The 14,035-nt window shown below is 18.3% G+C and overlaps 3 protein-coding genes across 3 annotated transcripts; 2 read left to right on the top strand and 1 right to left on the bottom strand.

Annotated features, from left to right (window-relative positions):
- Positions 1-705: 705 nt before the first annotated feature.
- SEC24A (protein transport protein Sec24A, putative) lies at positions 706-4,190 on the bottom strand (the record flags this gene model as incomplete). The annotated part of the gene is made up of 5 exons (XM_028677354.1): positions 706-770; positions 1,249-1,322; positions 1,441-1,561; positions 1,653-1,738; positions 1,822-4,190. 5 exons carry the CDS (start codon positions 4,188-4,190, stop codon positions 706-708), a joined length of 2,715 nt encoding a protein of 904 aa, XP_028533752.1.
- A 2,683-nt stretch (positions 4,191-6,873) lies between these two features.
- PRMT5 (protein arginine N-methyltransferase 5, putative) lies at positions 6,874-8,841 on the top strand (the record flags this gene model as incomplete). The annotated part of the gene is made up of 1 exon (XM_028677355.1): positions 6,874-8,841. One exon carries the CDS (start codon positions 6,874-6,876, stop codon positions 8,839-8,841), a length of 1,968 nt encoding a protein of 655 aa, XP_028533753.1.
- Positions 8,842-11,140: 2,299 nt separating this feature from the next.
- On the top strand, positions 11,141-13,516 carry PRELSG_1109800 (polyadenylate-binding protein, putative; the record flags this gene model as incomplete). The annotated part of the gene is made up of 9 exons (XM_028677357.1): positions 11,141-11,149; positions 11,415-11,507; positions 11,643-11,864; positions 12,027-12,104; positions 12,187-12,348; positions 12,456-12,566; positions 12,725-12,909; positions 13,044-13,089; positions 13,250-13,516. 9 exons carry the CDS (start codon positions 11,141-11,143, stop codon positions 13,514-13,516), a joined length of 1,173 nt encoding a protein of 390 aa, XP_028533754.1.
- Positions 13,517-14,035: the final 519 nt, after the last annotated feature.

The raw sequence follows: 14,035 nt of genomic DNA on the forward strand, positions 1-14,035 counted from the left end.
AAATAAAATAAATAAAAAATTTTTGATTAACCTAATACTTCTAAATATTGAAAAATTAAAAAAAAATAACAAAAATGACAAAATGTAAAGATAAAAAAGAATGGAATATCAATTATGAAGAAGAAAGATATTTAAAAGGTTATTATCTTTTTTTTTTTTTATATAAAAATGATTCAAGAATAAAAAAAAAAAAAAAAAACTAAACATATAAAATGCTTAATGCAGTTTTTATGTCTTAAAATGAATCAAAGGATATAATAAAACAAATTTTCTTAAATTTTTTCAGTTTTAAAAAATAGATAAAAATAAGAATTTATTTTCGTTAGGAAATAAAAATTAATTTGGCCTTTATAAATATAAAAAAAAAGTATATGTATATATATATATATGATTGTTCGTATATATGAATAAATAAATGTATATAGAACTTATTATTTTCTTTAAACGATATTGTTACAAGTTTTAAAAAGATTGATTATATTAAATATATAAATATGCATATATAATGAATTAAATGATATAAAAAAAAATTTTTTTTAAAAATGTTCAATGAAGTAATTACTGTTTGAAATAAAAAAAAAACTTACAATTTTTAATGAAAACAATATACATTAAATTTTTTATCCTGTTTTACATATATATATTATTTGTACGTGTATATATATATATTAATTTATCTCATTAAAAAATTAAAAAAAAAAAAAATTAACGACCATGTGTTGTAGTATGTGGATTATTTAAAGCAGGGGCAAATTGAGGAAATTTTGGGCCTAAAAAAAAAAAAAAAAATTATATATATATACATATAAAAATGTTTGGAGATAAAATGAAAGTCAAATTAAAGTCTGCATATAAAGGAATAGAAGAAAATGGTATTAATAAATAATAAAAAAAAAAAATAATAAACAAATAAATTATAGAAATTATGAATAAAAAGCAAAAAGGGTATATATAAATATTTAAATTAAAAATTTAAAAAAAGAAAATTTCATCTAAGGAAAAATAAAAGATAAAATAATAATGTATATAAATACACAATACTATAACATCGCTACATCACATTACACATACTTTCTATTAATGAAAAAAAAAGTGTATAATAAAAAGACATTAATATATGATTTATTTAAAAGTTTAAAAATTGAAAAAAAAAAAAAAAATACATCTTAAAATATTGAAATGGACTTTATTTAAAATATAATTTCATATAAATATATTTAAAAATTAGTATTTATTTTTTTATTTTACAAATTTTTGCTAAGAATTCTTTTAGAGACATCATCATATGTTGAGACCTATCTTCAACTAAACTTGAAAAAAATCTGCAAAATTGTTTAAAAAAATAAAATGAAGCATAAAAATATAAAAAATAAAATATTCAAAAATAAAATGATATATATATATATACATTATATGTGTTTATTAATAATGTATTATTACTTATATTCTAATGGATCTCCTTGTTTTACAACTATTAATCTCATATATGGTGGAGTTCTAATTTTTCTTAAAGCATTAACTATATTTAAAATTTGTATTCCATAAGGATTACCTGTTGATCCTATTAAAAATTTATAATAAAAAAAAAAAGTATATACATATTTATCTTTAAGTATAACTCAATAATGAATATTTCTTCATTTTTAAATTACCTATATGATTTTCAGCATAATCTGAATTTAATTGATCTAGAGATTGAACCCCAAAAACTGCATAAACCCATTGTGGATTAATACCCCTAAAAAATATATATATATATATATTTAATAGAAATATAATATTATAAATTATCATATATATATATATATTTTGAGATAATACCTTCCTATCCACATGATAATAGTTTCTCCGTCTTCAATTATATAACAGCCATCTTGAGTCATGTTTTCACAAGTTAAATTCAAAGTATCAGGTAACATAATAGAGTTATTTTCATCATAATTTCCATGATGCTTTTCTAAGTTATGTAAACTAAACATTCTAGGATAAAAATATGCTTCTCTTGATTCGACTGGTATGTTTTCTATTCTTGACCAATGATATATTCTCAAGTCAGAGGGAACATCTCCACTGTCTCTAAAAGATACTGACTTTAACATACCTAAAATGTATATGGATAATAATTTGGCACTTTCTGATGGTAACAATTGAGAAGATAGCACTTGTGAGCAAAGTGTTTGAATTAAATTTCTTCCATCTGCTATTTTTCCTTTTTTACTTATATCAATTGCCTGATGAGATAATAATGATACGACTACTTGAGGGTTAATAGAATCTGTTATAGTTTTAATATTTTGAGTAACTGGTAAAGCATAAGTATGAAGACGAATTCTTCTTTCTCCATTAGAGTTGGTATATAGTAAAGCTGATTGAACATAGACGACAGAATCTTGAACTACATTTTCTTCTAAGTCAACAATAATAGAAAAGCTTTGACTAGAATGACAATTAGGTAAAGCTAATAAATCAACTCCTCTAAATTGAAAATTTCCATACCAGTTTGTAATTTTCCATCCTCTACTAATTCTTATTCTCATTACTGATTCCCATGCAGTTTCTGTTGTTAATGCAAATAATAATTCTTCTCTTAATTTTTCATTATATTGATGAACATTGAATTGCGGGTAATAGTATAAAGAACCTCCTGAATTTTTTATCAATGGATAAATTGTAGCTAAATCTAGATTATATAATGGACATGCAAATAAATCTACCGCTATTTGATACTGTGTTATATTTTGGGCTAATTCTGCATATAAATTATTGTATGGAGTTAATAATTCTACTTCTCGTAATTTTGCATCGACAATATTATTTCCTGAGCTATTTGAACTATATATATTCTTATATTTGCTTTTTTCTTTAGTTTCCCTATTTAAATTAACTGTTAAATCTCCAATATTAGGCACTGATGACAAAAAAAATAAAAGTTTACCTCCTATTTTTTTCAGAACCATAAATGCTGCTTTTAATGCATTACCTGCACAACAATCAGTAATTTTATTATTCCTCCACATATTAGGTAAGTTATCTAATAAATTGTCTATAATATTTTGACATTCATGAGCATTCACTAATATATCTTCTGGTAATGGAATAAAAATATCTTGTATATCTGGAACTATCATCATTTGTGTTTGTTTTAAATTAGAATTTAAATTATAAAAATGAATAGTAGAATCAAAAGTTATAATTCCAATTAAAGTGCGAGAATCAAACGATTTTTTATTATTAATATCATTATTCTTTGGTAATAACTTTTTTATAGTATTACAAATAACATCTAATAATCCTGAATTAACAGAAGTTACTGTTACATCAATTAAAAACAAATAAACAGGGGGTTGAGGAGGTCTTATCATGTAATCACTTGGAGCAATAAATTCTACACTACCTGTACATAATTCTGGTCTTTGAAAAAGATCTTTCCTTTTTCCTTTTTCATCTAATGGAACAAAGTAAAATTGAGGAGTATCATTAATATGATAACACATATTACAATTCCACTTTTTTCCTCCTGATTCAAATCTCACAAAAGGATTAATATATGTTCGACATTTCTTACATCGTACAACTGTTGAATTACCAAAATTTACTGATGACAATTCAGGATATCCATCAGGTATTGGAGCTAATGGTTGTATAACAAAACCTAGTGGTACATAAGATTTTTGTTTTAACGTTGTGTTAGCAGGCATATAACTTACTGAACTTTTAATAAAATGCGAAAAAGCATTAAATTGTAAAAGTTCTTGATAAGATTCATTTATAATTGGTTGTGCATTATTTACATTATTTGTATTATCAAAACCTAAAACATTTGCTGGCTGTTTTAAATTATTATTGTTTACATTGGGAATAAATTGATTTGCTACACCTCTATATTGTTGTTGATTTAAATAGGCATTTTGATTTGTTCCATCTCCGTAAATATTTTCATTTAAATTATTTGATTGTATATTTGTTTGATTTTGTACATATATTCCTTGTTGTAATTGTTGTGGATGATAGTAATTTTGTGCGTAAATATTTTCATTTCCTTGTATATTATTATTTGTAATCTCAGTATTACTATTATAAGAAAATGGATTATTTATTGGTTTATTTACATTATTTTGATTATTATAATTTGTATCATTATTATTATTATTATAATAATTGTTAATCCCTCTATAATCATAAGGCTGCATTTTAACTTATTTAAAGAATTTTTAATAATATAGATAGATAATATAAAAAAATTAATAATTTACAATCTTTTTAAAAGAAAAAAAAATGTTTACGTATTTAATAAAAGTAAAACTAAAAATCAATTACATAGGGTACTACTTAATATAGTAAATAATTATATATATATATATATATCTTTTCCTTTCTATTTTTTTATTTTTTATTATCTTTTTTTTTTTTTTTTTTTTTGGATATTTATTAACTTAGTTTCTACGTGAATTCATAATTTTTTTTTAATCTTTATTAACATACTCATGATTTTGTAAAAAAATTAAAGTATTATTTTTATTATTTCAAAATTATATATATATATATACATATTTTTTTTCTTTATTTAAAAAGGTAATAAATAAAAATACAAATGGTACAACTTATTTTTTTCTTTATATATATATATAATATTTTTTCTTAAACCTTTATTTATTATTTTATGTATTTTTTTTTTTTTTTTTTGGTTTTTTTAGATATTTTATTTCTTAATTTAAAGTTTTATAAATACATTCTTTTATTAAAAATTATTACACTGAAAAAAATTTACAAAAAAAAAAAATAAGATACAATAAAATTATTCTGTATTATGTTTTAATTTAAAAAATGTACATATATATATATATATATATATTTTAACGGATTAATATTACTTTGTTAAAGTGTTTTCATTTTATCTTTTTTTAAAAAAAATACACTATTACATAAATATATATTTTAATATATGTATATATATTATTATATTATTATTTCAAATTATCATTAATTTTTTTTTTTTTGTCCATTTTATATACATTCATGCATACTTATAAAATAAAAAAGGGAAAATTTTAATGGAAAAAATAATAAAATAAACATAGTTTAATTAAATAAATAACTAGTACATTTACTAATAAAGTAAAATTAACAATCAAATGTTAAACATAAAATAAACTAAAAATTAAAAAAAAAAAAGAATTTTTTAATATTATTTATTCTCTTAATTATTTTGGAATTTACTTTTAATTTTTTTTTTATTTCAATTTTTTTAAATACATTAAACATTTACTTGTACAATAAAAAAAAATGATATGAATTATTATGAAATTAAATAGCAGTGAAAAAAAAATATATAATTAATAATATGGTTAAAAAGGCAAAGAAAAAAAAAATTATAAAATCAATTTTATTAATATAGATTAAAAATATATATACTTATAATTCATACATAAAGTAATAAAATTATTTAAAAATACTTAGTATAATTGTGTTATAAAGTTCTTTTTCATTTCCAATTAAATAAAATAATACTTATATATATATGTTATTATTTATATATATAATAATAATCACATTATTTATAAAATTAATTTCCCAAATATATAAATATATAACTAGTTAAATATAAGTCTTAATTTATAACAATAATATTTATTATTCTAATAAGTAAAAAGAAAAATTAAGATATTTTTTATTTTTATTTTGCAATATTTTGTATTGAAAAAATAATTATGTAACGTAAATTTTCATATAAAGAAAAGTAAGACTCTATATTATGCATCTATGCAATTTTGGTTAATCGTTTAATATTATATTTTTTTTTTTTTATAAACAGTACTTATATATATATCAGAGTATGTAGTACTTTATACTTATTAGGTAAATATGTTTTCTAATATAATATCTTGTTTTTAAGATTTTGTGCATTATTATGATTCCTATATTTTAGATTTTTTCAGGAATCAATAATTTTTAATTTTCTTTATTAAAATAAATTTAAAGTCGCATTACTATTACAGTTTATATGGTTTAATAGTTTTCAAATATTAAAAAATTTTATCATCTATAATAATATCCAATTTTTTTTTTTTTATAAAATTTATACATTTTGTTCTTTGGATATAAAACAAAGTTGTATTTATTAAAATAAAAATAATTAAATTTAAGATGTAAAGACTTTTTTAAAATAAAATAAATCTTCATATATTGACAGTATCTGATCTTAAAATTGTAACATTCAATTAAGTTCATAATTGTTTTTCTTTTTAATTTTTAAATGAATACTATAAGTAGTCTAAGAACACAAAAATATAAGAAATATATTTAGCTAAAAAGAAAAAAGGTATTATAAGGTATTTTACTCTATAGCATTTATTTTATATTTTCCTATATTTTCATAAAGCAACTTTCTATATTATTTTCTTTATGAAAGCACAAATATTTATGCTTTTTAGGTTTATACATATATTTATAAATTTTTTAATTTATTTTTACTACTTTTTAATTAATATGGTTCTATTTTATTTTTATTTTATTTCATTTTTTTTTTTTTTATTACTTCCTATTTTATTTTATTTAACTTTATTGTATATTTTGTTAAATTCGTTAATATAACGTCATTTATTTAAAAAAAAAATATATACTTTTGCAAATGTTTGAGTTTTAAATGCATATATTTTAAACCAAACAAATTTATGATCATAATTATTATTCACTTAAATATAAAAATAATGTAATTTTTTTTTTTTTTTAAATCTTAAAAAAGATATTTATTAATAAAAATTTTATGAAAATTTTAAATTATATTTATTCATAAAAAAAAATTTAATATATATAGATTTAATCAAAATTTATACATAAGAAAAACAATGTATATTTAAAAAAAAATTAAAAAAAATGCCTATAAAAAATAAATACGGAACACTAAAGATAGGAATAGAATGTGATTATAATGAAATAGAAAATTCTGATATAAATGAATTAAATCCTGATTTTGTGGTTAGTAAATTATTTAAAGAGAATCAAATAAATAATAAATTTAATAATAATGATTTGTTTTTATCCAAAAATTCTTTAAATAAGTATAAAGTGATTCCTTTATTTGGAAATAAATTTGAAGATAAGGACATATGGAAAAAAAATATTTATGGATTAATATCAGAATGGATTGATACAGATAGCAGAAATGTAGAATATAGTAATTATTGTACAGATGCCTTAAATAAGGAACTGCAATGGTCTAGTTATATATCTATATCTAATTTAATCATTAATATGCCACATAAAATATGTGATAATTATGCAAGATGTATTAACTCATATATTCACAGTTACAACGGGGTATCAATAATAGTAAAAATACCTATAGCAAAAAAGAATTATGATACTAATAATAATAATTCTTATGAAATATTAAATGGATGGAATTTATGGGCAAAATTTATTTCCTACTGTAATTTTAACTTGTCTAATTTGAGCGTAGGTATAGAATTAGTTAATTTAAAAAATATTGAAATAAATAGTCTAAATTTAGATATATGGAAATCAGAATCAGTTAAATTAATAATTATTCCACTAGATGCATTTATAAGTGACTCAAAAAATGGATATCCACATTTACCAAAAAAATTAAAAGACTTGTTAATATTTTTTTTTAGAAAAAATATGGATATTTTATTGATTGATAAAAAAAATAGAGATTTTGATAATATAGAGAAAAAAGAAGTATGTGCTATTAATACAAAATTTAACTCAAATTTCAATTTTTTGAAATGCTGCATTTATTATTTAAAAAGATTGTTTTTATCTATTGAAAATTTTGATAAAGACCATTTGTTTGATAGCACTTATTGGGATTATTTACAAATACCTTTGCAGCCCTTAAAAGACAATTTGCCATCACAAACTTATGAAATATTTGAGAAAGATAAGACAAAATATGAGCAGTATGAAGTAGCCATAAGCAAGTATTTATCGGATGAATTAAAGAAAAATAATAATAATAATAAAGGTAGCAATAAAAAGTTCATCATCTTTGTGGTAGGAGCAGGTAGAGGACCCCTTGTAGATTCTGCTTTGTTAGCCCTTGAAAAAAATAAAATAACTAATTTCCAGATTTATGCAATAGAAAAAAATTATAGTGCTTTTTTAGTGTTAGAAAATCGCTCTTTAAATGATAAATGGAAAAATGTTAAGGTTATTCATAGTGATATGAGATATTTAAATATAAACGAGAAAGCTGATCTAATTGTTAGTGAATTATTGGGATCTTTTGGTGACAATGAATTATTTCCTGAATGCTTAGATGGCGTACAAAAATATCTAAAAGATGACGGGATAAGTATACCAAAAAATTGTTTATCATACATTGAACCTATTTCTTGTTCTCATTTATATCATAAAATAACTCAGAACAGTTTTACAGGGAATAATGAAATTTTTTATGTTGTAAATCTATATTCATATTGTAAAATTTCAGAAGGATCAAAAGAATGTTTCTATTTTGAAGTACCTACTATTAATATTAAAGAAGACAACACTCACAATAATCGTTATAAAAATATTAATTTTAAAATAAAAATGGATTCATACTTGCATGGATTTTTATGCTATTTTAAAAGTCAATTATATGATGACATTTATATATCAATTGAGCCAGATTCTCATACTATAAATTTGCATAGCTGGTATCCACTTTTTATTCCCTTAAATAAAATTATATTTTTAAAAAAAAATCAAAACTTATCTTTAAGTATTTGGAGATTAACTGATAATCACAAAATCTGGTATGAATGGTGTATTAATGAACCTACTACTACACATATTCATAATTTCAATGCCCGATATTTTTCTATAGGAAGATAATATTAAAATATATATATGTATATTGTAATTGTTTACCAAATAAATATTTTTAACCATTTTATTTTAATGTATCATTTATTTCACAAATTAAAAATTTTTTTTTATGTTTTATTAATAAAGATAGAGGAATTTTTGCTTTTTTCATAAGTAACATTATATTTTCAAATATTTAATTAATATTTTTAAAATTAATCATTTTCATTACTCAAAAACTAGTGAAATATAATATTTAAAAGAAATTACTAATTTTTTTTTTTGTTAATCTAAAATACATTAGATCAGGAAACTATCATATTTTATGAGAAGATACCTTTTTTTTTTTTTTCTTATAAAATTGTATATGAAGTTTATATCTTTTTACTTATAATTTTCAATCCTATATAAAAAATATTAATTGAATTTATTTCAAGTTGTTTTAATTATTTATTATTAAGTATTATGCTTTTTATATACATATTACTATTTCTTCATTTTTTTTCTTTTCAAAATGAAAAATTATTTTACGATAAATGTTAGTATTCCTTTTTAAAAATATAACACAAATTTTTTTTTTTTAAATATTTACAAATTTTGTTAAATTATTCTAAATAATTTATATAAACAGCTTGATTCAGAAAAAAAAATATATTTATTTATGACTCGACAGATATATGAAGATAATTTATATTAAATAGATAAAAAAAAAGTTAAATACATTAATATACATTTATTATATATATTCTTTGTTATTATCTTATATTTTTTTATGTGTCTGTTAATAACACTTAAATTTTTTAAGATATATTAAATTAATAAAATATATAATGATATATAAAATAAAAATACTAAACTTGTTAGTTTACTTTAAAAATAATTCTACATATATATATAATACGATTTTCGTTTTTAAATCGAAAGTACTTACATATTATAAAATATCAATATACATAAAAATTATCGTGGATATTTTTTTATTTAATAGTATATTTATAAAGCATGTACTAATTTTTTTTCAATACATTTTTTTTTCTTCCTAAATTTCTTTTAGATTATTTTCTATCTCTTTTATGGTATCATCTTTGTTTTCATATAAATTTCCTTAACGCATTTAAGTAGTAATTTAACTAAATTTTTCTTTTTTTTTTTCATAGTAGAATTTTATATTATGTTATAATTTACATAATATTTTGAAATATATCAACACAAAATTAAGGAAAAGAAACTAAAAAAAAAAAAAATAAAATAAAATAATAAAAAATTGTTCTACGTTTTAAAATAATTAAAAGAACATAAATTTCTAGTTTTGTAGACTTAATAATCTAACACTTTTTCAACTAAATATTTCACTTTTTTTTTTTTCTTAAAATAATACATTTAAAACTACTTTTTTTTCAAAATACAAGTATTCTACTAAATTTCTATTTAGTTCTTTTTTTTTTTAAATTGAGACATAATATTGTTATTCTTTTTTTTTTTTTTTGAAATTAATATTATTAATCTATAAATAAAAAGATAGTCAACATTAGCAGTATTTTACTGTATTTTTTGTTTATTTTATTTTATTTTATTTTTTTTTTTGGTATATGTTTTTGTTGTTTAATATTTCATACATGCTAATATAACAAAAAGAATGGTTTATTATAATTTTTTATTAAATTATATCAGTTAAATATGATAAAGTATTTATAACATTAAAAATTTCTTATTTCATATATTTTCCTACATTATTAAAATATAAAAAAATTTTGTTAAGTAATATAAATCTGAATTTACCATGTATAAAAAAATATTATATAAAATACAATAATTATATTTAATAAATTTCAAAATGTATAACAAAAAAATTAATTTTGGTTTTTTATGTGTTTTTTATTTTAGGGAATTTTTTTTTTTTTTGCTAAATAAAAATAATATTTACATATAAAAAAGTGCATTTTTATAATATTTTATTTTAATTTTTTTTATTTCATTTTATTTTATTTTTGTTTTTTTAATACCAGAACTTTTGTTTTTATATACATAATTTTTTTCTTTTTTAAAAAATATTTCATAAAATTGTATAATGTAATAAAAAAAAAAAATGAGAATATGAAATATTGATATTTAGATAAAATAAGCGAGAAAAAAAAAAATTAAGAAAAAAAATTTTGTTACATATAAACAAAAAAATAAGAGAATATATATGTATATATTCGTATATATTTATGTATTTTTAAAAATTATTATATATTTTTTAATGATCAGTAATTTATCTATATATTTCTTTTTATAATTTTAAAGCTCAATTTTCCATATATATAAAAATAAAAAATATATATTAATGGATCTGGTAGGAAAAAAAATAAAATAAAATAAAAATTGTATTGCATACGTATAAAATTTATCTAAGAGAATTAATACATTATATATATATATAATTTTATATTAAAAATTAAAAAAAAAAAAGAGTATAAAGGATATGTTTCTAATAAGTATAAATTTTAACCTTAATTTTTTAATGAAATAAATTTTTTATATTTATAAAATATCGTATCTCTAAGTTTTATTCTAATATATTTAGTTTTTTTTTTTTTTTTTATTCATGTCTTTTATAGGAAAACAAGATGGAATGGAATAAAAATTTTCAATCAAATAGTATATTTGTTTATAATTTTCCGAATGAATGGATGGAAAATGATATAAAAAAAGTAAAAAAATAAAATAAGACAAAAGAAAAAAAATACATAAAAAAAAAAAAAATTAATGTATATATTTGCATCAACAGGGAAATTTTCTTAATATAATCTTTTTATTTTTATTTTTTTTATTTTTTATCTATAAAGAACTTTATGATATTTGGAACTATAAATAATATAATAATAGATAAAGATATTAGTGTTTATGCTTTTATTCAATTTAATGAGCCCGAATCACCTCAAAAGGCTATTGAAGTTATGAATGGTAAAGAAATAAATGGAAAATTTTTGAAAGTTACCTCAAGAAAAATAGTAGACGAGTGCCTAGATATAAATACAACAAAAATAGATTCACAACAAAAATCACAAGTAAAAAAAAAAAAATATATTAAAATTAATAATAATAAAAATATACACTAATTTTATTGTATTTCATTTTCTATTTATTTCACTTTCTTTTTTTTTTTTTTATTTAAATATTCATATATTTTATATGATAATTTTACATAAACTTTTCTTTTTTATATTTAGTCAAGTAATGATAATAAAAAAACAACATTGTTTGTTTTTTACCTACCTCCCCATTGGAATGATCAAGATTTATATGATGTAAATTATTGAAAATTTTTTTTAAAAAATTAATTGAAAAAAAAAAAATTTATAAATATTTATTTTTTTTTTTTTTTTTAAGAAATTTAAAACATTTGGTAATTTAGAAAGTGCCACCGTGGCAAAAAAAAATGATAAAACAAGTAAAGGATATGGTTTTGTTGTATATACCGATCCACATAGTGCTGCACTAGCAATATCTAATATGAATAAAGTGGAAGTATATACAGGTAAAAGGCTCAAGGTAAGAATTTCAAAAAAAATAAAATAAAATAAAATAGATAATAATAATATATATATATTTTATATTTTAATGTTTTATTTTATGATACTATATTTTACTGTTTTTAGGTTTTATTAAAATCTAACTCAAATGAAAATAATAAGAAAAAAATAAAGCCAGGATGCACGATTTTTGTATTTTATTTACCAAATGACTGGAGTGACAAAGACTTAAAAAGAGTAAAATGAAAAGAGACATTAAATAAAAAATAAATTAACACATAACAAATAAAACAGAATAAACAAAAAAATAAAAATATAATAAAGATTAAAGAAATGAAAATTAACTAACATTTATATTGCTATTAATTTTAATATTTTTCTTTTTTTTTTTTTAGCACTTCTCACATTATGGTAATATAATTGGGGCTACAATAAAAAGAGAAACCAATGGAAAAAGTAGAGGGTATGGATTTATAAATTTTGAAAATCAGCAAAGTGCAATTAATGCTGTAGCAGGGATGAATGGTTTTAATGCAGGAAATAAATATTTAAAAGTTTCTATAAAAAAGGGAGAAGAACAGTATGTATTAAATAAATGAATGAAATTAAAATATATTTTTATAATATTTATTATTTGTGGGAATTCTTTTAATTTTATTTGTTTTTTATGTACCTTTAATAATTTCAACTTTTTTTTTTTTATGAAATTTTTAGATATTTAGCTCCTCAGTACTTAAATATAGATCGAATTCCTAACAATGTAATATAAGATGAAAAATAAAATATAAATATATTATTTTTATTAATATTTTAATAATTTATAATAATAATTTTATTTACTTTTATCTTACTTTTTTCATATTTATAATTATTTTCTTATGTATTTTTATATATTTTTATATATTTTTATTTCTTTATAGTCTTATACATCTCCACCACCACCCCCTCCTCCTATATCGTGTCATGGAAATGATTCATCAAATTTTGGGAATAATGAAATGTATCCTATTCAAAATAGTATACCAAATAATAGGTTTAATTCTCGTGTTTCAACAAACGATATTCATCAATCCTTTATTAATACTCAATATGGTCATTTTCCTTATAATTTTTTTAAAAATAATGAACAAGGGCCATATATTCAGAGAACTTATAACAAGACATATAACAACATGGGGAAAACATAAATTATTTATTTAAATATATTCGAAAATAAAAAAATAAATTAAAACTTCTAAAGTTATATATGTGATAACATATATACACTTTTACTTTATTAAAAAAAAATTTTTTAAAAGAAATGTAACATATATATATATATATATATATATATACATGTCTACATTTTATATTGTTCAATTTTTCTTACAACACATTTCCATATGATAATAGTATAAAGATTTTAGAAATGTTTTATAATTTTCTTTTTTTTTTTTTTTTTTTTTTTTAAATATATTTTGTATTACTTTTTAAATTAACTTAATGAAATATACATTTATTTCAATTTTTTATGTTTTAAGAAAAAGCTTTTAAATTATGAATAATTTTTTTTAAAAAATATATATATATATGTGCATATTTATTTTTTTTTTTTTTAAAGAAAAAAAATAAAATATAGATAAAGTAATAATGAAAATAAATATTTTATTTGGGTTTATTTTTAATGAAATTTCTTTCCTTTTTATGTTTTGTATATATGCAATATA

Source organism: Plasmodium relictum (assembly GCF_900005765.1).
Source record: "Plasmodium relictum strain SGS1 genome assembly, chromosome: 11".
Lineage (NCBI taxonomy): Eukaryota > Apicomplexa > Aconoidasida > Haemosporida > Plasmodiidae > Plasmodium > Plasmodium relictum.